The following is an 18,334-nucleotide window of genomic DNA, read 5'->3' as shown; positions in this document are numbered from 1 at the left end:
CTCTGTCTCAAAAAAAAAAAAAAAAAGCAAGGAAGGAAGGAGGAAGGGAGATTATTTATTGCTTCAAAAGTCACACAAATTCTACATTATTATTTTAGAAAATTCAAATCATTCTGAAAAATAGAGATTAAAAAGCTGAAAAGTGTATTCCATGCCACTCTGCTCCTGAACAGTTTGGTGACTTTTCAAGTTTCCTTCCCAGACCTTTATGAGTTTACATACATGTACAGGTAAGGATTAAAAAAAAAAAATCAAACTACACACATTGCTGTGCTTCCTTTTTCTTAGCATGTCTGGTCCATTTTTCCAAATCCTTTAGTAGACTTGTTTGTTTTTAAATGAGCCGTGTTTGAAAATAGAACAATAGCAACATTCATATGCACACTGATACAGAAATATTATATTTATCACCAATGGTGCTCAGGATGGCTCAGGATGTTGGTGCTCAGGATGGGGTAAGGCGACTCTTAAAGTCTCATGACTAATCTTCCCTCAAGAGGAGGGGCTATGGAATCAGAATCACAAGCTAGCTTAATAAAGCCTTGAGAAATATTATCAAATAGCTGTCTCAGTTTCCCCCTCTGTAAAATGGGGACAAGAATGTGTTCCATAGGTTGTAGTGCGGTTAAATGAGGTAACTCATCTTTATCCTAAACACAATGACTGATGACTACAATGATGACGATGATGGCAGCCGGGCGCAGCGGGTGGGGCTTAAATTGCAAGTATAGCAATACCAGGAATGGATGCCCCGGGGAGATATTTTTTATTAAGAGCTGCCGAGTTAGTATGGCTGTCTGGGATGCCCTGTGGAGACAGGAGACTCCGGGTTTGGAAACCTCAATGTCCCAGGCTTTCAGGACCTAGCGTTTGGCTAAACCTCTGGAGAACTACAACTTCCAAGGTGCACCACTTTCGCCCCGCCCATGACGTTGCAGCTCCCGTTCCTCGCCAGGCTGCCGGCCCGAACTACAAATCCCGGAAGACGCTGCAGCCCCGCTCGCGTTCTCGTCTCATCATTCCTACTTTTGGAAGCGAAACTGCGGCCGCATTGCCTGCTGGGAAATGTAGTTCAGCGGTGGCCGAGCCCTTCAGGCCTGGCCGCTACAATAAGGCGGGCGAACTCGCAGCGCTTGAATACCCATGGCCTAACCGTCCACTCGGAAGACCGGCCCCGCTCGGGAGGCTCTGGAGTCGCGCCTGGGGTCAGGGCAGGGGTCGAATGCGGCTCGCCTTCTAGGCCTCCCTGGGTGAGAAAGTGGTAGACTGGCAGGAAGGCGGCGGAGGCGGACGAGACCAATGCCAGCCTGGAGGAGGAAGTGGGCCAATGGGAAGGGTGAATCCAAGTGGAGACTGTAGGGGTGGGAGTGGGGCGTGGCGCCCGCTTACCCTGAGGCCGGGTGAGGCGCGCCCCGAAATGCCGGGGGGTGGCAGAGGTCCCTGCCTAGAGAGGAAGAGGGGCGTCCATGTGGCGGAATGGATTTATGGTTTGGGGCTGATCAGTGGGTCTTATGGCCGAGTCTCCCTGGTTAGTGGAGACAGCTTACCAGGCCTGGGATCTGGGGAGTTTGGAGGTGCAGGAGATCCCTGGTTGGAAACTTAAGCAGGAGTGTGTTACCCAGAGAAACTGAGGGCTTCTGCTGTGCACCTCCAAAACCTTTCCCTAACCTCTTCACCCCTTCCTAACTGCTAATGGTTGGAGAAGGTGGAAGTTCTCTGGGGATAGATACTTCGTGGTGGGGGAGGGGAGAGAGGGGTTGGGTTCTGGCCAAAGGGAGCCCCAGTAGGGAAGGAAACCTTTGAACCCTATAGCTGCCCAGAGGCCTAAGCAATGCTTTTGGAGTACCCCTACATCATCATTCTAACTGTTACACAGTATTACATTAGATGCAGGCTATTTAGTCTGAACCAAGCCAGACAAATTGGTGTCCTGCCCTCTGCTTCTAAAATATTGTAAAAATGTCTCAGCTCATAGGAAAATAAATGTTCCGGGTAAATTCATGGAAAAAAATATAATCAGGGTGCAATATGGAATGTTTACAATTATCCTACTTTATAATAAATTCTTATGTCTCCTAAATATGTGCCATTTGGTTATGGATGAAAAAAAATCCGAACTATATACTCTAAATTATTAATTTCAACTGTGGTTATTGATGGCTGGTAAGATTACAGAGTAATTTTATTCTTTTTTTTGTTTACATCCTTATGTAGCATCTTAATTTGCACACTGAACACATAATTTTTTTTTTTCTGCCCCTTATTTTCCCAGGAGAGTCAGTCAGTTGCTCCTTGTGTTGTGTTTTGGAAGTCAGGTACTAAGGCCAGCTGCTCTGACTTGCATTGAGCCACAGGCAGACTGATTTGCCAGGAATGATAAAAAGGGGTGAATGTGAGGGGAGAATTTAGTGTGCAGTCTATGGGAGGCTAATGCTTTTTTCCTTCTTCTAGGTTGGAAAGAGACTATTTTAACAAGTGTCACGCCATGGTATGTGGTTGGTTGGTCTATTTCAGTCTAATCTATTATGCTTTCTGGTTAAAAATGTCACCTTTCTCATTATCTGATGGATTCACGTTGCACTGCATAACTTTCTTAGGTTCTGATAACTCACCTTGGCTGGGCCATGGGAAGGAGAGAAATATTGCCTCTGAAATGCCTTTTTAGCTTTGGATTTGCCTTTTAATTTTTTTTTTTTTTTTCCTTTGAGAGTTTTGCTCTTGTCGCCCTGGCTGGAGTGCAGTGGCACGATCTTGGCTTACTGCAACCTCTGCTTCCCAGGTTCAAGCAATTCTTCTGCGTCAGCCTCCCAAGTAGCTGGAATTACAGGTGTGCACCACCACGCCTGGCTAATTTTGTATTTTTAGTAGAGATGAGGTTTCACCATATTGGCCAGGCTGGTCTCAACTCCTGACCTCAAGTGATCTGCCTGCCTCAGCTTCCCAAAGTGCTGGGATTACAGGCATGAGCCACCACGCCTGGCCTGCTTTTGCTTTTTGATCAGGATCTTTATTTCAGCATTTGCTACCTACTATTTCAGTGTGTGTGCAATTATAAAAGAAACTTTAATATATCCTTCAGTTGTGCTGATTATGCATTTTCTGGGACAAAAGCTTGTGAAAATCATGGTTGGAGCATGGCAATTAATACATGTAATGTTCATTTCATTCTTCTTACTTTCTTCCACAGCTTTTGCCAACTTTCCAGTTAAAGGTTGACATTCCTGCATAAGCATTTCTCTGTGAAAATGTCCTTGCCTCTTACAGAGGAGCAGAGGAAAAAGATTGAAGAGAATCGACAAAAGGCTCTGGCCCGCAGAGCTGAGAAGTTATTGGCAGAACAGCGTCAGAGGACTAGCTCGGGCACCTCCATTGCTGGCAGCCCATTCCAGTCCAAGCAAGGCCCATCCCAAAATTTCCCAAGGGAGTCTTGTAAGCCAGTGAGCCATGGTGTCATTTTCAAGCAACAGAATCTCAGTAGCTCATCTAATGCTGACCAAAGACCTCATGATTCCCACAGTTTTCAGGCAAAGGGAATATGGAAAAAGCCAGAAGAAATGCCCACAGCCTGCCCAGGCCACAGTCCACGTAGTCAAATGGCTGTCACTGGAATCTCTCCTCCCTTGGCACAAAGTCCTCCAGAGGTCCCTAAACAACAGCTCTTGAGTTATGAGTTAGGTCAAGGTCATGCTCAGGCTTCACCTGAGATCAGGTTCACACCCTTTGCTAACCCAAGTCATGAGCCTCTGGCCAAAGCAAAGAGTTCCCAAGAGACACCAACTCATTCCTCTGGACAGCCTCGCAGGGATGCTAAATTAGAGGCCAAGACAGCAAAAGCCTCCACCTCGGGGCAGAACATTTCTTATGTCCATTCTAGCTCAGAGAATGTAACGCCCAGGACAGAAGGAAGACTCCAACAGAAGTCAGGGTCCTCAGTCCAAAAAGGAGTGAACTCTCAGAACGGAAAGTGCATAAGGAACGGCGATCGTTTCCAGGTGTTGATTGGGTACAATGCGGAACTCATTGCAGTGTTTAAGAGCCTGCCCAGCAAGAGTTATGGTAATGTCTTTGTTCTTCAGCTGTTTTTTTTTTTTTTTTTTGCTTATTTTTGGAGTTTCTTTTAATCTAACAGTTTCTCATAAATATTAAGAGAGTGCATTGGCACATTCTGTCCATCCAGTTGTTAACAATTTTTCAATTTTAGCTTGTGTTTCCCTTCATAATAGTCATTCCCTCAAACAGCTGCCAAACTTGATGGTTGTCACATGGCCATCTGGAGAACGGTTGAATGTTATTGAGAAGACGCTTCCTCTGCCAGGTGCTTTATATGCATTGTAGCACTTAAGCTGAACAGCAGTTTTTTTGAAATAAGTAGATGTTATTTTAGTTTTTGAGGCGATGGAACTGGCTCAGCAAGATTAAGTGACAGGCCCAGTTTCATTGGTCTGGAAAGGCAGCGTCAGGATGTGACTAGCTCAATTACAGCCCAGAGCCATTACCCCTCATACTGCTTTGCCTGACCACACTACGACCTGGAGAACTTGGATTCTAGTCCTAACTCTGCCCTCAGTCCTCTTAGGTGAAGTTCATGACTTCCCAGGGCCTGAGTTGGATTCCACTACATGGAATAAAAGAATTGTCTATATTTACTATTTGTCCTCTACAGAGGTTTTTATAGATCAGTGGGGGCTTGCTGGTCAGCTGTTTTGAACTTGGCATCCTTCATTCATTCATTTAGAAGACAAGCTTGTGTTGAGTGCCTAAGTACAAATTGTCAACAGTCATCAGCCCTCTGTTTTGTTTCAGATCCTGTCACCAAGACTTGGAACTTCAGCATGAATGACTATAGTGCCCTGAGTAAGTAGACACATGGTTGTCTCTCATGGAGGGCGACACTGGTGCTGAAAATCTTTAGAGTATCACATGTAGTCTAGCTTATGGTGTGCATGGCTTTACAGGTGGTGAAAGCTTTCAGGGCACCCCCCCACACTCCTTCCCACTCTGTCTAGCCTAATGAGGCAGCTCTGTGGGTGAAGGCCGTTGGTAATATTAACAAAAGCTAGCACTAAATGATGCTCGCTATGCATTAGGCTATTCTAAGCCCCTTAGGCTAACTTTTATTCCTTATAATGACTATTTTACAGATGGGGAAACTGAGGTCCAGGGAGGATGAGTCAGTAACACAGGGTCACATAGCCAATAAGTTGTACAACTGGGATTCAAACCCTAACAGTATGACTTCAGACTACATGTTCCCACCAGACTACGCTGGCCCCAGCAGTGACAGGCAGCTCAGGCAGCCTGCCAGCCCCTGCTCCCAGGAAGGTAACAGTTCAGCAAACAGCACAGATCCTCAGAGTACTCTCTGTGCAGCTAACTACTCAAAAATGCAAGGAGGGGGCATTGGCCAAGCAAATTCCAGCTAATGCAGTGTCTGGTCATAGTCAGCACCTGGTTACGTCCCTCTGTCTTCTGAGAAAACTGTCATACACTAAAGTTTTTGTCACTTGATCCTGGTACATGAAGCTTGCACACCTGTGTCAAAGCGTCAGCCCCGTGTGTTTTCATCTTCCATTTATTTTACTCTTTTCCCCCAGCTGCCGTTTCTACACCCTCTCTTCCTCCCCCAGCTTAAGAAGGGAAAAGATGGTCACTTTGCAGATTTGGGGTATGAGATAGGATTATCTGGACGCACCAGTACAGTTTCTGGGAAGGGTGGTTTGGGCCGGTGATGGGACAGCTCCCTGTAGAATTTCCTGGTTTTCTCCTTGGCCTCCAATTCTTGAAATGTGTACATTAGGCGATATCTTTCTTTGGTAGCTGCTAATGTGTTAGTTTGCGAGGGCTGCCGTGACAAAGTACCACTGACTGGGTGGCTTAAACAATAGAAATTTATTTTTTCACAGTCCTGGAGGCTGGAAGCCTGAGATTGGTAGGGTTGGTTTCTTCAGAGGCCTCTCTCCATGCTTTGCAGGTGGCTGCCTTCTCTCTGTGTCCTTGTGTGGATTTTCCTTTGTGTGTGCAAATCCCTAGGGTCTCTCCCTTTTCTTAGAAGAAGACCAGTCATTGGATTATCGCCCACCTTGGTGAACTCATTGTTTTGAACAGCTAACCTCTTTAAAGGCCCTGTCTCCATATACGATCACATTCTGAGGTCCTGTGCTGTGTGTTTAACATGAATTTTGGAGGGACACAATTCAACCCATAACACTGCTGCTGCTAGGTCCGTCTAGCGAGGGCTCATTTTTAAATCGATTTGTTTGCTGTTGGAACAGGGAGACCCAAGGCTCTGGATAAAGATTGCAGATTTTGACACCCGGTATTCTCATTGCTGGTGATTTTAAACCAGTGGTTTCCCTTGTTGCGGTTGTTTGTTTTGTCTTTTTACTCTTGTTCTGACCACGGTGCATGGTGACTTAGATGACTCCTGCTTTTGCAGATTCATTTAGGTTTTTTGTGTGATATCGTTACTTTTTTTTTGAGATAGAGTCTCACTCTGTCGCCCTGGCTGGAGTGCAATGGCGTGATCTTGGCTCCCTGCAACCTCTGCCTTCCAGGTTCAAATGATTCTCCTGCCTCAGCCTCCTGAGTAGCTGGGATTTCAGGTGTGTACCACAACGCCCGGCTGATTTTTGTATTTTTAGTAGAGATGGGGCTTCCTCCATGTTGGCCAGGCTGGTCTTGAACCCCTGACCTCAGGTGATCTACCTGCGTCAGCCTCTAAAAGTGCTGGGATTATAGGTGTGAGCCACTGTGCCCGACTATCATTGCTTTGTGTAATGCTCCACATGTTTTGAAAACCATGTTTATTGGGTACAAAATTCTCCATATATACTTCTCAATGAAGCTCACAAAAGAGAAAAAAATTCTCCATATAGCTTTTAGATGAATTTTTCTGATTGTTTGGCTCCTCTGCATCTTTACCAATGTGTTACACACTTGACCTTTTGCCTGCTGAGATAAACCTTGAAATTCCTTGCCATAATTATGGATTTGTGAATTTCTCCTTGTATTTCTAAGTTTCAGATAGGTTCATGATTGTGTGTCAGGATTGGCTTTTTATCGGTATAACCATATAAAATTGTCTCTGTGTCAGTCTTTCTGTCATTTTGTTTTAGGTATATCTCTGGATTTGGCTTCATTAACCCTACCACATACTCACTGTAGAACATATTTTGACCTGTGAAGAAGAAAAACTATCCCCCGTAATCTCCCCACTCAACTAACCATTATTAACATTTTGGTTTCATTCCCTGCAGCCTTTTTTCTATGCATTAAAATATAAAGTTTTACATATGCATATAATTTTTATTTTGCCCTTTTAATTTAATGGTCCAGCATAAAGCATATTTATTTTACTGAATGTTAACAGTTAATTCTAAGTGATGAAAATGTGTCCATTATCATAATGGGCCATTTTGACCTTCAAGAAATGGTTTCATGTTGTTGAACTACTTTTGTCTTTTCCAGAATTTTTAGTACGAAATAAATTTTGATAGCTGTATAACATTCTGTCTTATGAATGTGTCATACATTGCTTAAATTGTTGTTGTTTATTTTTTCCTGCTTGATTTTAATTTGCTGCCAGTTCTTCCAGTTTTAAAGCTGTAGAGGAACACCTTTGTATGTAAGTTTTTGTCTGTATTTTCAATCGGTAGTTGGGATAGATTTCCAGAACTTGAATCATTATTCTTAGAGCTCTTGCTATAATTGCCAAATTGTTTTCCAGAAGGTTTTATTCCTAACTAGCAATATGGATGTCTGATTGTTTCTCATCCTGCAAATTCGAGAAGTAAAAAAGTCTCTTATTTTTCTGATTTTTTGTGAAGGTTAACATTTCTTCAAATGTTTCTTAGTTTTTTTCCTCCCGTTTTGAATTAGCTACATCTCTATCCTCTTCTTTTGTGGTCTTAGTACTTTTTTAAAGCATGAGCTCTTTTATATTTCTTTACTCAGGGTTTTTGCCTTTCACTCCAGTGTGTGTCTATTGACAGCTTAGTGTTACATAGTTGAATTTGTTCATTATAAAATGCATCTGTAGTAGATAAAATAGTGTTCAGAACTGTGTGTTTGTGACCTGGTGATCCTGGTCCTCACTCCTTTGTTCTCTGAGCAGTAGACAGAGTAGCAACCTAGGAGTGGGCTTAACTGGGTGATTTGTGGTGTGCTGACTTCAGTGGCTTCTCCAACACCATGCCAGAAATTATCTAATAAGTTTATTCATCCTGGCGAGCTTCCTCTTCCCCTTGTTAATTTCTGAATTTTAAATGTTTTGATGTGAAAAATGTAGGGAGGCCAGGTATGGTGCCTCACGCCTGTAATACCAGCACTTCGGGAGGCTAAGGTGGGTAGACGGCTTGAGCTTAGGGATTTGATACCAGCCTGGGCAACATAGCGAAACCCTGTCTCTACAAAAAATACGAAAACTAACCGCATGTGGTGGTGCACGCCTGTAGTCCCAGCTACTGGGGAGTCTGAGGTGGAGGATGGCTTGAGCCAGGGAGGTTGAGGCTGCAGTGAGCCATGATCACAGCACTGTACTCCAGCCTGGGTGACAGAGCAAGACCCTGTCTCAAAAAAAAAAAAGAGAAACTTAAGGAGATGGAAAGTTACATTCAACAAATATTGAAATTCCCAAAGCCCCAACTAAAAAACACTTTCAAGCCTTCCTAATCTAACAGTACCTTTTCTTGCCTCTTGACCATGTCCCTTCCCCACTTTCTCCCTCTTGCCTTGCCTGTATTTCAAAGCCACATCATAGTCCTCTGCTTTATCACTTCAGTTCGATTCTTCTTCTTTGGCAGTGAAAGCAGCCCAGAGCCTCCCAACGGTCAACCTGCAGCCTCTGGAATGGGCCTATGGCGGCAGCGAGTCACCCTCCACCAGCAGTGAGGGACAGGCCGGACTTCCATTAGCTCCATCCCTTTCGTTTGTCAAAGGGCGATGCATGCTCATCTCCAGGGCCTACTTCGAGGCAGACATCAGTTATTCACAGGACCTGATTGTGCTTTTTAAACAGATGGATTCCAGAAGATATGGCAAGTAATTGGTCTTTGTCTGATTCCCAGAATGTGTAGTGGTCTGTGATCTCAACATAGGGTATTTTTCTCTACCTTGAATATTCAAAAATTACTTTCTTGGGAAAGACTTCCTGTTCTGCTCCTCTTCCTATAGAAAGATGACATGTTAATTATTCCAGATAGTAAACATACAGTGGCGGCTGTTTTGTCATAAGGCCTCCCAAAGGGAAGACCTCGTAATTTCCCCCTGGTCAATATCTTCTTGGTAGAAGCAGGTAAATTCCTGCTTCAGCCATTTAAAACCCATCTGTTTTTATTTTGGCCTTTGCCGAGCAGAAAAACAGGTGGTTGCCATAAAAATAAATGCTTTTCCATATGCAAACTTAGTGGTTTTCAAACTTGAGCATGCAGGGAACTGCCTGCAGGGGTTGTTAAAACGCAGCTAGCTGGGCCCCACTACTGGAGTTTCTGATTCTAGAACTTGAGCGTGGAGCCAAAAATTTGCGTTTCTCACAAGTTCCCTGTGCTGGTGCTGCTGCTGGTGATGGTGCCACAGTTTGAAAATGCTGGTAGTTCTGCTCTCAGCCTGCCCATCAGCATCACGGGGCCATTTCAAAAGCACCGATGCCTGATTCTTACCCAGAGATGTTTTTTTTGTCGGAGGTGGGGCTTGGACATTGTTGGGGTGTTTTTTGTTTGTTTTGTTTTTTTTAATCTTCAGATGACCCTAATTATAAGCCAGTCTTGACATCTACTGGCCACAGCAGAATAGTTTTGCTGTATTTTATTTTATTCTATTTATTTTTGAGATGGAGTTTCACTCTGTTGCCCAGGCTGGAGTGCAGTGGTGCAATCTTGGCTCATTGCAACCTCTGCCTCCTGGGTTCAAGCGATTTTCCTGCCTCAGCCTCCTGAGTAGCAGGGACTACGGGCACCTGCCACCACACTGGGCTAATTTTTGTATTTTTAGTAGAGGTAGGGTTTCATCATGTTGGCCAGACTGGTCTCAAACTTCTTCGCCCACCTTGGCCTCCCAAAGTGCTGGGATTAATTACAGGCATGAGCCACCACACCTGGCCGTTTTGCTTTATTTTTTTGTGAGGTTCTTCAAAAGCTCCCCCGTCAGAATAGAGGAGAAGCAGCTATAGATTCTGGACTCGTGGGTGTCATTCTTAGCTTGGGCCACATTGTTTTTTAAAAACTATGTAGTTTTTATGGATTAGTGTTTCCCCATTCTTGAATTGGTTTAATCTTGTTCTTAATCCAGTAGAACTCAAATACTTAAAACCTCATGCCTTTGAGACCTCACATTCAAGCATCATTCTGGAAGAAGCCTCTAGAATTGCTTGCTCAACAAGAGCTTTCATCAGGGTTTGGGTTCCGGAGGAGGCTGATGCTGGTTGCTACGTCATCATCCTTAGATGGATGGAGTTTGGACTGATGAGGGCAGGCTGGTGAGCAGGGCACAGGGGAGTTGTGCGAGGCCCAGGCAGGTCGTGAGATGAGCTGCTCCACGACAGTCTAGATCCTTTGCCTTTCCTGCCCCCTCGGATGTTCGGCTTCAGCTTGGGGTGGCCCTTAAAAGGCAAATACAGGCCGGGTGTGGTGGCATGTAATCCCAGCAGTTTGGGAGGCCGAGGTGGGTGGATCACCTGAGGTCACAGGAGTTCGAGACCAACCTGGCCAACATGGTGAAACCCTGTCTACTAAAAATACAAAAACTAGCCAGGTGTGGTGGTGCCAGCCTATAATCCCAACTACTCAGGAGGCTGAGGCAGGAGAATCGCTTGAGCCCAGGATGCAGAGGTTGCAGTGAGCCTAGATCGCACCACTGCACTCCAGCCTGGGTGACAATCTCAAAAATAAAAAAGGCAAATACAGTGATATGTGTCTATCACCGGCCTATGAGATCACACTTCTGACATGGTCTGCATTCTAGGAGTGGGTACCATGAAGGTATTGATACTGATCCTGCTCACATTGATACTGGTCTAAAAACCGTGATTGGTTCCTTTGCCTTAGCTGTTGTTCACAGCTTTTCCTGTTTGCTGCTGTGCCACTGTGAGAATCAAGTTGTCAGGAAGGGCCTTCCTTTTCTAGTTCTGCATTTAAGATTAGTCTGTCTGCTTTGTTCCTTCCATCAGGTTGTACCTGGACGACCTCGCTTTTTGCTGAAACTGACTCTGTGTCCATGATGCCTTTTTCTGACCACCTTGCTTTTGAAGGAACTATACAGTGAAGAATGAACTTTTGCTGCCCAGATAGCATTTACTGAGACCAAGCTTTCTTGATTTTTCAAAAGATAGATTAGTAGAGAAATTCCTCTATTTAGAGAATAAGCCACCATTGGGTAGAAAGATGCTCACCTTTTTTAGTTGATATTGTGTGTAATTTATACTACACTATGCTGATTAGCAGATGATATAATAATCACACTAACAATAATTCATAATAACTGGCTTTTTGAGGTGCTCATTGCTTTCCAGTCATACTTTTATAAGCATTTTACTTTAATTTCACGTAATCCTCACAGTAACCCCTGAGGTAGGAGCTGTAGTATCTTTATTTTTCAGATGTGGAAACTGAGGGAGAGGTGTTACAGTGACTTGCCCAAGGTGACATAGCTAGCAAGAGGCAGAGCTGAAGTTGAAACTTTGGCATTTTGACCACTGACCACATGCAACTTGTTTCCCATGTGTAAAATGGAGTTAACAACAGCCCACCTTACAGACTTGGGAGGGGCAGATGAGAGGGTGCCACTGAGTGTTGGCACAGTGCCGGGCTGAACATGAATGCTGCTTAGGTGTGAGCTCCAGTTACCACCCCTGTCACTCAGGGCATTTCTGACCTGCTAGACCCTCCCCAGCCATGTATCCTGTGGCACCTTTTATCACAACCCTTACAACCCAGTGTTGTCAGCATCTCTGCCTCTTTTTCCTCCCAGTATACTGGGGAAACCTCCAGGGAAAGTACTCTCCTAATTTCTGTATCTGCAGTGCTAGGTACAGGACCAGCTGCCACATTGTCTAAGCTTAATGGAAGTTTATGAAGCCAAGGAATAAATGAGTAAGTGTGATCACGTAGCAGGAGGGCAAGGTGTCCTATTTGCTTATTTATTTCTTGTCATTGCAGATGTCAAGACCAGGAAGTGGAGCTTTCTCTTGGAAGAGCACAGTAAACTAAGTAAGAAGCCTTCCTTACTTGTTTTATATCATACTATTGTTAAGCTTTAATAATTCACCTTGAATTTGATGTATTTTCGAAGAATCTTCTCCTCCCTTTGCTATGGTGGGATGCTTGAGTACAGGGTGAGTACAGGTGAGGATGCAGCCTTGTCCACATCCACTGGCTTTATGACAGCCCAGACAAATGCCAGGCCTCTTCTGCCATGAGGGTGAGGCAGCAATAGTGAAATTTCCCAGGCCTGTGAAACCTTCCTGCTGTCATAGAAGTGCTAGAAGCATGGGTACGTAGACTTTAGGAATCAGAAGTGAGCTAGGATTGCTTAGCTTAGGTGGAAGTGACCATAGATTACTTCTAAGAATAGGCTCTCAGTGTACTTCTAGAACTGGATGGGATGATCAAGAAAGGTAGGAGAGTCTCACTGGGAATGGACTTCATCATAGAGTTCTGTTTGAGGCAGACGTCAAGGCGAGGGACTTAGGCATTTTAACAAGCACTTTACAGACTGACCAAGGAAAAGGGATATGTGTACAGACAGCATAAGTGCAAGAAGAAGCCAGTTTGGGTTTATCATTTTTCTTCTCTGTGTTTTGCTTAGATGGGGCAATAAATTCTAATATGCCTGGAAAAAGGAAATATGGTAATATCTCAGACTGTACCAGAATACCAGTCCCTTATCTATCTGGCTGTAACAATTCTGCATTGGGTTTGCAGCTAGCATGGCTTATGTTCCTCTGCTTTACTCCTAATCCTGATGGCCTGTTGGGCCTCCCAAACCAAGGAAGGAGTCATTTGTGGGTACCAATCAGGCCAGGACAGACACGAGCCAACCCTGGGAGCTCTGAGTCATTGGCCATCTTGCCTGGCAGGCTAGGGCTTCAATGTGAGGGAAAAACTGGGTTCCTTCCTTTTGTCTCCTTCTTATGTGATTTACTGTGTGACATTGAGTAAATAATTAAACATTCTGGGTCCCATTGTCCCTTTAGTTAAAAAAAGGGTGGTCTTTAATCTCTATCTGCTCTCCTGACATAGGAATTAAATATAAAGGAAGAGCCTTTGGTTCCTTGAGCAAAACTTGCTGTGAACTACACGATTAGGTTTGAATATGAGATGATAACTTCATAAATGCCGGCTGAAGCAGAAAGGTTGGCTCACGTTGATCCTGAGACTCTGGCTGCTACTATTTGGAACTTGTGATTTAGAGGGAATTATTTGGCAAAAGCTGAATTTTTTTTTCTTTTTGAGACAGGGTCTCAATATCACCCAGGCTGGAGTGCAGTGGCACGATCTCAGTTCACTGCAACATCTGCCTCCCAGGCTCAAGCGATTATCGTGCCTCAGCCTCCCAAGTAGCTGTTACACAGAATCCTTTTGGTGCCACTTTACCAGCCGGGCTTGCCACTGGGCTTGCTCTGCCCACTCGACCTGGCAGACTGCGCTCGGCTCACACTACCAGTCCAGATTCCACACCCACCATGGGCGAGCTAGGCATGGAGCAGTGGAGGGTATGTGAGCGAGTGAGTGTAGGGTCTGGCCACAGCACACAGCCAGGTGCGCCAGCTGCTGCAGCAGAGCGGGCAGCTCCAGACTGTGGCACAGGCACTAGCTCCGTGTGAGGCTACAGCTGGACTAGGCATACTACAAGCAGCTTCTGCCTTGGGCACCAGCATCTGGATGATGAGAATGTGCTGGTACCCGAAAACTTGAAGACACCAGCAACCATGGAGCCCCAAGGGGGTGTTACAGCGTGTCACAGCTCTGGCTCAGGGAGTCCCAAGGTCTGGGCTCCAGAAAGGTTGCCACTCTTCACTCCTGTGGTCCGACAAACAGGAGCATGTCACTGCCTGCAGCTTGGCAAGCAGACCAGGAATGTGATATAGCCGTTTTCTCACCTGCCGTTCAGCGGCTCCCAGATTCTTGTCCTGCGTCCAAGAAGAATGAGGTTACATGAACAACTGGAGAGTAAGCAAGACAGAGAAGGGTTTTATTGAGCAACAAACAGCTCTTAGTGGAGAGGGGACCCAAAGTGGGTAGTCCCAACGTGTGGCCAAGTCCAGGGTTTTTATGGGCTCAGAATGGGGGTGTGTGTGCTGATTGGACCATGGGCAGGCCTGGAAAAAGCACCATTCAATTGGCTAAAAGGCATTGAGGAAGTTCTCATTCTGGGTTGTGGACTCCACCTGGAACTGACAGCCTGGTTTTCAGATTTCAGTCTGTCTTTGGCTTGAAGGTTGGGTTTCACTGCGGACCCACACCTGTCTGCCTAGGAAGTTGTCTGCCTCCTGCTATTATCAGCTGGAATTATAGGTGCACATCCCCACGCCTGGCTAATTTTTGTATTTTTAGTAGAGATGGGGTTTCATCATGTCAGCCAGGCTGGTCTCGAACTCCTGGCCTCAAGTGATCTTCCCACCTTGGCCTCCCAAGGTGCTGGGATTACAGGTGTGAGCCACCGTGCCCGGCCACAAAAGCTGAATTTTTGAAGAAAAATAGAAGTGAGTTCTTTCCTTCTTGCCTTTGTCTTTCAACCAGGAAACACACATATGTTAGCTATAAAGTCTTTGACTTTTATGGAACAACAAAAAGCAGGACACTTACAACATTAATAGATAAATGTAGTGTTGAAAAACCATGACTTGTGACTCAGATAGCATTGTAGAGTGGTTCCTGATCTTTTGCAGACAACAGACTCCTTGAAATACCTGATGAAAAGAATGGATTCTTCACCCAGAAAAAAATGCACATAATGGTCACAAATAAGATTTTGCACTTGATAAAGATGATTCCATGGATCCTGAGTGAAGATTCTAGATTTAGAATTTTTACCTGCTAGCTCATCATGACAGTGTCTCACGGAAGATAAGACTGATCTTCCTATTTCATAGACTGAGAAAAGGTTGGGCCCAGAGAAAGGAAACAGTGGCTTTCCTTACTGGGAGCATTGCAGGGTTACAGTAAGGTCAGTGACAGAAATAAGACTAAAATTGCCATCTGCCTTTGTAACGTGACCCATTATAAAATTTAGAAGCCAGCTATACTAAGAAGCTGGGGAGGGAAAAGCGGTGAGAATAGAGCCCAGTTCCACTTTAGTTCCTATTTCTCCGCCAGTACTGTGAACCTGGGGAATGCCCACCTCCTTCCACACCCCATGCTCTCCTTCCTCACGAGTGAAATTGGATCGTTGACCCTGAGCTAGTGAACATGTGCATAGGAAACTAATGAAGAAATGACAATAAGACCTGAGTATGTGAGTGTTCATTGGTGAAGCAGTGGGAGTTATTTTCTCTAGTAAGGAGAATCTAAGCTTTCCTCCTCTATTCTAAGTGACTCAGGCCTTTTGCCCCCAGTGAAACTGGCATAGGCCTTTTGTTTTCCCCTTGCTGTCAGTCCAGAAGGGTTCTCAACAATCTTGTCTTGTCAGCTGCTATTTGAAAACATTAGCATCTCTGCTATGTGGCTAGTAGCATTCTGGCGGAGAGCTATTTTACAGAAATGACTTCCAGATGACTCATGAAGCCAGACAGCACGTCTGTTATCTCCTAGTACCAGGGAAAGGACAGTAGAGACAGTCGTTGTCAAGGAATGGTTGCTTTCTCAGGAACACTGAGATGTCTGAACTAGCAGCATAGAATTTGGGAGACAGTAGTTGGTAGGAGACAGGGTAGATGTTGGTTTTATTCCTCTTAAATGGCCGAAGGAACATAATGCTTACAAAGCCCTGCATTTTCTACCAGCCAGTTCGTCAGCCCTTTCTTAGCTTTCATCAGGTATTTGAGTTCTGAGGATCACTAGAATTAAAATGAAAATGGTTTCTGAAAGCACAAGGAGTGCTCAGCCTCCTGAAGTGTGCAGAAATCAACATGCTCATATTTAATTTGGAGGTATAAAATGTATTTCTGCATCAATATGGACAGTCTGTTTTGTATTAAAGCCATCAACCTTACCTAATTTCCTCTCATGGTGATTATTTTTGTGGAAACTGTTTCCAGAAATAACTGATACTTATATTTAGTGGAAGAGAGAAATGGACTTAAATATATTGAAAATACAAAGCAATTGGAGGTAGCAGTAGATGGCTCAGCCCTGCACGTTCACATCAGTATTTACAGTGGTAACCAATTGATGGTTGTGGCAAAAGACTTTTGGAATCACTTGTGAGGGTATTGAGAAAACGTATGATCACACATGACTGTATGAAATAGAGAACCAGCCTTACTATTTCAAATAATATTGGATAGAAGTAAAATAATACCCGGTTTCTCTTTGTAGTTTCCTTTACTAGATACCGGAGGACAATTAGCTTCTTGGTGGGTTACTCTGACTCCCAGAGTGCCCTTGAAAAGGTAAATGATAAAGGGCAATTGACGATCTGTAAATAATGGCTACTCTTCTAATTAGATTTTTCAAAGGAAAATGATAAAAGGGAAGAACATCCTGAAAGTGACAGCCCTCAGGACAGCAGGCTGTGGTTAGTGATTTAACGGTAGTTCCACTGCCAAGGGTCTCTTGTTCTGTCATTTTTTCTCTGCATTTTTAATTTGTAATTCAGCCTCCTTCTCCCAAGAATTATGTGTTTTATTTATCTCTCTGGTTTATTCTTTTTCTGTTTCTCTATTGAATAAAGGCTTTTTTTCCCCTCTTTTTTGAAGTTTAAAATCAGGTGAGACTACATTCTTTCAAAAAGCAAGGTCAGTGCAATTCATTTGCTTTCATTTCCATGTAGATCCCAAGTAAATTATTTTTTCCCATTTGGGTTAATGGTCCTGACTAGAAGAGATTTCTCCACCCATTATATAGGGACCTAGGACCAGCATCATTGGAAGGAAATATATATATCCCAAAGCTCCTCTTTCTCTAAATCTTTTGGGCATGAACACTCCAGCTCATATGCTTCTGTTCTTCTTTTCAGTTGCAAAGGTGCGCTGCCTCCCACAAGTTCAGCTGGACCCTCTGCCCACGACCCTCACCCTGGCGTTTGCTTCTCAGCTCAAGAAGACATCTCTCAGTCTCACGCCAGATGTCCCAGAGGCAGACCTTTCTGAAGTGGACCCCAAGCTCGTGTCTAATCTCATGCCCTTTCAGAGAGCTGGAGTCAAGTAGGTTCTTGATCTTCCTCTCTCTTCCTCTCTTGCTCAAATTTCATTACTCACCACAGACCGCATTCAGATGCTTCCTGTTTTATGAACTTTTATTTTCCACGGATAGATGAAAATTTAGAGGAGTCTAGGCATTAAACAGCCAGGTGTGCTGTTACCAAAGCTTTATTGTAACCATTGATTTCAAATTCCATGGGTTAATCAGGACTCTGAATTGCAGCTATGCAGAAACCCAATTCAAACTAGCTTAAGGAAAGAGATTTCTCAGTGCCTGTAAGAGAAAATCCAGCATCTCTAAAGATCTCATCAGGCTGCTCTCCTCTCTCAGATCTGCTTTCTGTTTGTTTGCTCTGTTCCCAAGCAGGTGTCACTCAAGTGTGGCAGCTCGGGCAGCCAGGAGCTTCCAACTTGCATTCTCAGCTTAGCAACACACAGAAGCACCTTTTTTCTAATGGGGCTAACACTGCAATAGCTTAAGTCTGGTACCAATGTTGGAGCCAGTCATTGTGGCCTTGGAGGCTTGAGGTCTTGGTGATTAGACTTGGTGATAGGCCTGTCCCTAGAACCAGAGGGTAAGGCCTGCCCACCTAAATTACTTGGATTGAAGGTGGGAGGTGGCAGTTCTCCAAAAGAAAGTCAAGGTGCTCTTATTAGAGGAAGAAAAAAGATAAACCTACATCCTGATCTTTCCTTTTTTTCCTGAGTTTCTTGGGAGAAGCAAAATGCCAGATTTGAACTAGTCTTCTCTTAAAAATATGGGAGTTCAAGGAGAAGAAAGAGGAAGTCTTGATAGTCTGTCTAGAAATAAGAAGCTGTTATTAGACAGTGTAGTTGGACATAGAGCCCTGTGCAAGGGAAGGAACCTAAATTAACAATGGCACTGACAAACCACAACAGCCTGCCTGCTTGAAGCCTGATTGTGGTATTTTGGTGAAAGCTTGGCTACCGTCTTTGGCAGGATTTGGGTCTCAGTGTGCCGTTTGGGCACAATGCACTTTATTATATTACCTGGCCCTAGCCCTTCCCCCTAATTCTTTT

At 44.4% G+C, this 18,334-nt stretch overlaps 1 protein-coding gene across 1 annotated transcript in view; it reads left to right on the top strand.

The window, feature by feature from the left end:
- The first annotated feature begins 1,031 nt into the window (after positions 1 to 1,031).
- Positions 1,032 to 18,334, top strand: part of SMARCAL1 (SWI/SNF related, matrix associated, actin dependent regulator of chromatin, subfamily a like 1) — a 70,190-nt gene continuing 52,887 nt past the window's right edge. Inside the window, exons 1-7 of the mRNA XM_032754554.2 lie at positions 1,032 to 1,250; positions 2,452 to 2,488; positions 3,188 to 4,056; positions 4,804 to 4,854; positions 8,802 to 9,035; positions 12,150 to 12,200; positions 17,110 to 17,296. Of these exons, the coding sequence (XP_032610445.1) occupies positions 3,246 to 4,056; positions 4,804 to 4,854; positions 8,802 to 9,035; positions 12,150 to 12,200; positions 17,110 to 17,296 (1,334 nt within the window). The 5' untranslated portion in view covers positions 1,032 to 1,250; positions 2,452 to 2,488; positions 3,188 to 3,245. The remainder of the gene's footprint in view (positions 1,251 to 2,451; positions 2,489 to 3,187; positions 4,057 to 4,803; positions 4,855 to 8,801; positions 9,036 to 12,149; positions 12,201 to 17,109; positions 17,297 to 18,334) is intronic.

This window comes from Hylobates moloch, unplaced genomic scaffold (genome assembly GCF_009828535.3).
Source record: "Hylobates moloch isolate HMO894 unplaced genomic scaffold, HMol_V3 SCAFFOLD_1, whole genome shotgun sequence".
Classification (NCBI taxonomy): Eukaryota; Metazoa; Chordata; class Mammalia; order Primates; family Hylobatidae; genus Hylobates; species Hylobates moloch.
This window is presented reverse-complemented; position numbering and strand designations above follow the sequence as displayed.